Below are 7,553 nucleotides of genomic sequence, written 5' to 3' on the forward strand. Positions count from 1 at the left end.
GGCGGCTGGAACAGCATCAAGAGACTCCTCGCGGTCCTGGGCCGACCCCGCAGCCCCACGCGCGGGGGCTGCAGCAACAGGTGTCTGCCCACCTGCCCAGCCCGGTGGCACAGAGAGGGGACACAGGGGGTGGGTGCCTCGGAGACAGAGGTGGCAGAGGGAACAGAGGAAGCTTATAAGAGGGGAAAAACAAAAAGGCGGGGCGGAGGGAGCCGAGTGCTCTTGGCGAAGCTCTCAAAACCACCCCTGGCCTGGTGCCGAGGGGCGGTTACTGACAGATTCCAGTTGGTATCAGCAATCCTACACAGAGCTCCGTCCGATCCAGGTGAATTCAGGTCATGAAACAAGGGAATGAAAAGGGTATCAGGTTGTTTTATTGCTGCTGTGTCTGCATGCGATACAGTCACAAATGCAGACAGGGCAGTGACAGAAATCTAATCTGTCTGGGTGACGTTTGTATGGGTAAATATACAGGGGAAAAAAATCCACCTACAAAGGAAGATGATTTAGAAAAGACTTCAAGAAGGAAATGAAGACAATCGTGGTCAAACATAGCTATTTATTTTCTCTTATAAACAGCCTTCAGTTTCTTATTGAAAAAAATCTAGAATTTAAATATTCTGTCCCATCACATACAACAATCTGTATACATTATTTACAACTCTCAAATAAACATGTTGCAGATTTGCAGACATTCAATTTTTTTTAATCAAAAGCTGTTATTTAAAACTAAAATATCCATCAGTGACTACAAACTGAAGAGAGATTGGCACAGTTAGCTTACAGTAAGGGTTCTCATCTTGCATTTTATATTTTACACCACATATTCTCTCATATTTCAGAATTCTAAAGAAGGAGGAAAGGTTAGTGTTGCTTTCTAATTTTATTATTTTTTTTGCCTTCGAAAAATGGCCTATTATCAAAAGCTCATTCAGTTTTATTGCATTCTTCTCTCTCTTCCCTTGCACATGGAGATGTGTGCTTCTAGGTACTACACAACCACAGCAGAGCCAAGTAGTAAAACAGCCATGAAAATAAGTGTTCCCTCTATGACATGTCTCTGAAAAATGTCAGAAGTTGCAAACATACAAAAATAATGAGTATAGTTTAGTGGCTATAAAAATCAATCTCCCCTAAAAATACAATACTCTATGAACAGTTTAGGGAATTGGTTCTTCAAACAAAAAAAGGAGTTTGGTATTTACCTAGACTGTAATCCTAACCTGGCAAGAGGAAATGGTAAGAAAAGCAGGAATATAAGAAGGTTTAACACTTGTAAGTAACCAATGTTAGTCTCATCCTAGAAGCTATCCAGGAAAAGACATCAGGCCTCCATAAAAACTGCTAGTGGTTTTAGTAGTGCAGTTTGGAAAAAAGAGAACTGACCTCAGCAGTAAAGGAAAGAAGATTGAGGGTAACAAGGAAACTTTTTGTGAAAGAAAAACAAGGAGCCTGTGTTTGTGCTGCAGCCTTTTAAACAGTCCAACTAAAAGGGGGTGGTTTATATACAGTAATACAGCACTCTGGCAGGTAGGAATTGGGAAGAGGGCAGCAAGGGAAAGAACAACTATCCAAGAAGGAGGTGTTTATAGCAAAATTGTGTCTGATGAGTCAAGAGAATGGGATGAGGTGAGAAACAAAGGAACTATCTCAAAGGTAAGTAAAGTCCATAGCAGCAAATAGGTATCCTTACCTGTTAAATGAGTGTCAGGGAGACTGGGAGAGTGTTCAGTTCCTAAATACTGAATAAGGACAGTGCTCCTCTATATCTTTGAAAGCGAAAGTTCAAAGCTCTACATTGCATAGTAAGCAGTAAAAAAAACTTGATACTTGCTGACAGGCCACCTGTCCCTTGAAAACCTGTTTTCTCCCTTCCTCTACCATTCAGCTACCTGCAACAGCAGAATGTGGCCTTTTCATTTTCTATTTGCAGATTCACTTGTATCCCTGACTTGAATTTGAAAGACTGGAACAATTATTTCTGTCAACATAATGTATCCACACCATCTAAACAGCATCCACGCTGGGAATGGCAGCTGAACTTGTTGAACTTAGCAGTTTGCCCCATCCCATCTCGAGGTAGATGACCTCCTGAAGTGACCCCCCCAAATCGCTGATGCGGTCTGATACACTGGTAGCTGAAAAGCACCCCAAAACATAGAATTTGAGGACCCTTTTACACAGGAAGGCCACAGCCAGCACTAGCAGCCCAGCCTGCTTTAACCCCACCAGCAGCTTCCACGTCTGATAACAAAGCTGAACATTTTTGCCCCAAATGCTCACAACACAGAGTCCACCCGTAACATAGGCCTAGAGCAGCACGGGTTGTTGTTTTTTTTCTGGGTTTTATTTGAGGGGGGAAGGGGTGTCCTCCTCTTTCCCCTCCCACCAAATGCACTATTTCAGAAACACATTCACTTGATCCAGGTTCCATTGGTACAACGTGGCAACTTCTGCTTCGCGCCTCAGTGTGCCTCTACTCCAAGGGTGTAAGCTTCTGGTCCCACTTCTTTTTGAAGCAAAAAACATTTAAAAGCTGCAAACATGAACAGCCTAGGGATATGAAATCCCAAACACCGCATACTTATCTTTAATGTTGTTGTTTTCAAGTGTGGTATGTGTGAACAATGTGTTCATACAGCTGTCAGGCAAATCATGATCTCCAAGCTTTTATTACATGCCTAGAATCTATTCTGTTAAAGTGTTTAACTGCCAGATATTAAATACAAAAATTACACTATCCATATAAGACTAATTCTTGTTACATACTACATTATAATTCTGATTGGCTGAACTGCAGAAGCTATCTCAGAATTTTAGAATTGGCCATTTACAAAAAACAACCAAAAAAAACCTTCCAGAGTCTAAGTATGCCAAAAGTAAGAACTATTGCACTGGTACCACTTCAACCTAATCATCACTTCTAAATGTTTTTCTTTTGAGTTTTTTTTTGCTGGTAGATGACACCAAGCCAGTGACAGGAGGAGGATATACCTCCTCCTGAGCACCTTGGACCAGGCTTCTGCTGCTCTCCCTCTCCTGTCTTGCTGCAGTGTGAGAAGGTGAGCTCCAGCCCTGGTTAAAAGGCTCCTCTCCAGTCAGTTACCAGCATAGGGACTGTGCAGACGCAGCCTCCTGGGCAGCACTGACTCCACTCAGCATAGCAGTTTACCAGGGATAGTTTACAGATGTTTTCAGATCAAACTGCATCTGAAGCACTCCACACACCTCTGTAGCTGGAAATGTTACATCACTGAACACTCCTCAGACAGAAGCACACATAAAAGGCTTCATGTCCAAGATCACATTCTCAAATTCAGCTTGCTGCACAACTGCAGCCTGTATAAAATGCTGCAGCTCCAATTTGGGAGTTGGGCTACTTTTGGATAGTCAGGTGGGCACTGACCTCTCCCCTAACTCTGAAAAAAGATGATGGTTTTCTGTATTATTCAGTCCTGAAGCAAGAGAGCCCTCTGACCCTGCACCCAAAGCTACTGCTGGTGTCCCACTGCTTCCAAACCAGGCTCCTGTGGTCACCTCCAGATGGGAGGTCAGGTAAAGAAACCCTGCAGCTCAGAGACCTCATGGATGATGCACATTGGCACTCAAGTACTGGATTCCCAGCTACCCAGTACATAGAAGGGATGGTGCATACCAAAGGAATGGTTTTCTCCAACTGCTCAACAAGTTGGTACTTGCCCACTCCAACACGAGGTATTCTGCCCATGGCAGCTCCTCCCATCAGCCCATTACTCAACCGCAGATAGCAGCACTTAGGTGCTACAGCACTGACTGACCCTTCCACTGGCCAACAGAATTCCATGGGGAAATCTACTGTTTGCCAGACCAGATACGTCCCACAAACAGGAGGACTGTCAAAACCACTGGGGTGAATACTGCAGTCACAGGTGACTTGCCAAAGGAAAGGAAATTGTGCTCCTGCTCACTTTGCCTCTGATTTTCTTATGCCTCGTGCTTATTTTTCCAGCCCCCAACTCGCTGAAGAAGTGGCAGACATTTAGCATCTCCCCTCTTCTCCCACATTTGTGTACACACATGGAAGAGTCAAAACCTTTAGTGACTGAGAAAGGAGAAGGTACTCCACCATTTTAAACTAGGAGTTTGTTAAAGAGAAACACAGAAGAGGTAACAAAACATTTCAACAGACTAGGAAACGTAACTGCACTGAAGACAACATAGTTCTTAAAATAACCTTCAAAAGCTTCTGAAATACCTTTTTTTAGCTCAGAAGTAGCTCATTCCAGTCTCAAAAATGACAGCATGTTTGTTACTGTGCTTAGATGTTGATTAGCTGGCTATACTAATGCCACTTACATATATATTTTGCAGGCTGCTGCACAGTATTTCCCACTTGACTCAGGACTGTAGATCACCTGAGAGGTTAACTTCTAATTTGTGGTCTGAGAAAAGGCAAGGCTAGAGAAGAGCAGACAATGACTTGGGGGGCGGGGGGGAAGGCTATGTTTTGGTTCAGTTCTCTCAGAAGCAGAAGATGCACTCACCAAATTACAAACCACTAACAAGTCACCAGTAGGTTCTTATTACTTTTCCCAAATGCTGCAGTAGTTCCTTGGAGACAGACTGCAATTTTAAATGGGGGAAAACACCTCCACACTCATGCAAATCCAAAGTGGTCCATGGTGCTATATTCCATCCAGGATACATTTCCTACCACAGGAAACACTGGCCACCAGAGCTCCTCCACAGAACCAGGCTTCTTATTCCTAACATTTTGCTAGTTATTTTTCAAGCCAGACTTTTATTTAGTATTACCCTAGTGCATTTTTTTAAAATATATTGAGTATTTTCCCTTACTCTATTTGTGCAAACTAATGGTTCATTTGGCAAATGCTAGGAAACTTAACAAAAGTGACTGACCCAAGTTGATGATTCCCTGTTAAAAAAATAAAAGCAACCATGAAAAGCCAAAACCAATGGCAACAGACATGTACTAAGCACAGGTTCTTTACCATTTTGACACAACCTTCATTGTTTTGCTTTAGCCACTAGAACTTCACCATCTTATAAAAGAAATACCTACTTTGGAAAAAAATCTATATTCATCTCTACAAAAATAGGACAAATATTTGTATTAAAAGCTGGAGATCATTGATTTCACTAAGTTATGGCTTTTTTTTTTAGTGTAAGCATATATATATTTTTCTAAAACAAGTATCAGTAAGTGTCCTGGGTGTTAGTTCATATTTTCTGTTTCCAGCAATGCTCAGTATTGTATGTGCTTTGCACCTCAGAAGTGAGTCTGCCAAGGCACTTAAGAGAATGTATGCAAGTCTTCCAGGGACTTCATGAGAATGGGCTACCACTGACACAACACAAGAACCCATCCACCAGCAGAGTCTGTCCCCCAACCAAGCATGTTTCTGGTATCAACACTCAGCACCTGCTAAAAATCCACAATGAGTAACAATACAAAAAACCAAACCAAACAACAAAAAAAAAAGGCTATTTACTGCATGTCACTAACAGATAAAAAGATCTCCCCTAATAAAAGCACAGAAAGTGGATCTTTGCTGTCAGGAGTAACAGCACAGGTTTTCGTATTGGATTTAAAAAAAAAAGACACATGAACAAAAAACAATACCACACACTTGCTTAAAGAAATAAGTGACTTCAAGAAATCCTATTCCTTTTATCTGTCCTTAGAGGTGAGTTTTTCGATCAGTTCTTGAAGTGGTGCAAGTTCTCTTCTATCAATAAGGTTGAATTCCTGTAACAAGGATGAAGAGAAAGACATACATACTGGTTTTTATCTTTACAGTTCAGGTGAGAAGTCTTATTCCAACAGAAGTTATTTGACAGAAGGCTATTCCAGTCCAGGCTTAGCAGCATTTTCTGCCTGTCTGCTGCCAGCTGAACAGCAGTGCTTGACTGCGTAAAGCTTTTTGCCCCTACTAAAAGGAAAGAAAAGTAGGAAAATCCTTTTTTCTTTTTTAAAAGAGATAATGTAGCTTTGAGGCAAGCACACTCTTTTCAATCTAGTTTCAGGTGCTGTCTTGCCTACTTCTTTTGTTAAGAATTACTGTTCTTCTGAATTCTTTGGTAGGGTATTCATGTTTGCAGCAAGCAAACACTTTGTTGAATACTCTTCCCTTCCTTGAATGCTCCTAGCAGTAAAAATACATAAAAATAGAGTAAGATACTATCCTGGGGTCCTTAGACTCTCCTATAAACTTACTAACTATTAGAAGATTTTTTGCCACATGACTTCCCAGAATATGAATGTAACCATAATACTCCTGCCTGAACAAAAAACTTACCTGAACAAAAAATATAAAGTGCTTGAAAGAAGTGTTAAGGTGTGCCTCTTCCTGTAGCTGGATTACTGGATCAAAGTGCTGGTGATAAATGTGAGCATAAACTCTGAAGAGACGCTTTAAAATTGTCTTTGCCACTGACATGAAGTTCTTTGGGAATGGTACACCTAGAAATAAGAAAACAGATGGCTTGTGTTTTTTTTTTAACGCCTATGTCATGTTCATATACTTTCAAAGCCATTGCAACCCAATCCTATTTCTTGCACAAGAAGGGCTGTTCTGTTTTATTTAGCAATTCTGCCTGTAAATCACACAAAGTACTTTGGATGAAGCAGGATGACAAACGTGTTCAAGGACCAGAGGGGAAGTTTTCCTCCCTTCAGACCAGTGGCTCATGAACTTTTTCCAAGCCAAAGCTGACTCAGTTTCTACACTGAACCCTCCTAGTTTCAGCTTCCAGCTACTAAATCTTATTACAGCTCAATACAGTTCCCTGAAGAGCCTTCTCCAACTAAGAATCCTCCTTCCATCTGGCAGGATTCAGCTAGCCAAATACAGGTATCTAATGAGCTTAGAGATGCCCTCTCAGTACCTGCCTGCTCTCTGACTGTCAATGCAGAAAAGGGGAAGTCTACTGCAGGCTCTGAGTCTCTGTGCACGTGTCCAGAATACCACAGGGTACTCCAGGGGACACTAGATGCTTTGTGCAGGTAACTGAAACCATCTTTGGTATCAGCCATGGAGTTTTACACTTCTCTTGGCTCAAGTGAAATCAGAAACAGGCTCCTGTCTTGTGCCCAGCAAAGTGACTCCTTCTTCCATCCTGCTCATCACATCCCTTAGCCAGAAGCTAGTGCTTTCTTAACTGCCTGCTTAAGTACTCTGAAACCTGCTCCTTTCAGTCATTTCAGTGAAAATGACCCAGGACAGCCAAAATCAGTTTCAACAGCAGACCTTTGTCAGTGCACAACTTTTATTAAAATTGCTTAGAAAACAGCAACTGCCTACTGGGAGCAATAATCTCTTTACTTGACACATCTGCAGGCTAAAAAAAGATACGTATCAACCATTTAAAAGATTAAATCTGTCTAGATTCTCATCACGTAGCAGTTTTCTCATTAAGCTTAGCTCTTTGGCAGTCCTTCCCACTGCTGAAGTCCTGTCTGAAGGCCAGAGGCCCAAGCTGGGTGCTGTAAGGCACACTGTGATCTCACCAATGCTTTAAAATCCAAGCAATAAAAATTTCATCCTCCTGCT

At 41.8% G+C, this 7,553-nt stretch overlaps 1 protein-coding gene across 1 annotated transcript in view; it reads right to left on the reverse strand.

Annotated features, from left to right (window-relative positions):
* Positions 1-5,151: 5,151 nt before the first annotated feature.
* MOB1B (MOB kinase activator 1B) overlaps positions 5,152-7,553 on the reverse strand; it is a 23,962-nt gene continuing 21,560 nt past the window's right edge. Inside the window, exons 6-7 of the mRNA XM_010008529.1 lie at positions 6,300-6,463; positions 5,152-5,749 (exon numbers count right to left, since the gene is read on the reverse strand). Coding sequence (XP_010006831.1) covers positions 5,672-5,749; positions 6,300-6,463 — 242 coding nt within the window. The 3' untranslated portion in view covers positions 5,152-5,671. The remainder of the gene's footprint in view (positions 5,750-6,299; positions 6,464-7,553) is intronic.

This window comes from Chaetura pelagica, unplaced genomic scaffold (assembly GCF_000747805.2).
Source record: "Chaetura pelagica isolate M959 unplaced genomic scaffold, ChaPel_1.0 scaffold272, whole genome shotgun sequence".
In the NCBI taxonomy this organism is placed as follows: Eukaryota; Metazoa; Chordata; class Aves; order Apodiformes; family Apodidae; genus Chaetura; species Chaetura pelagica.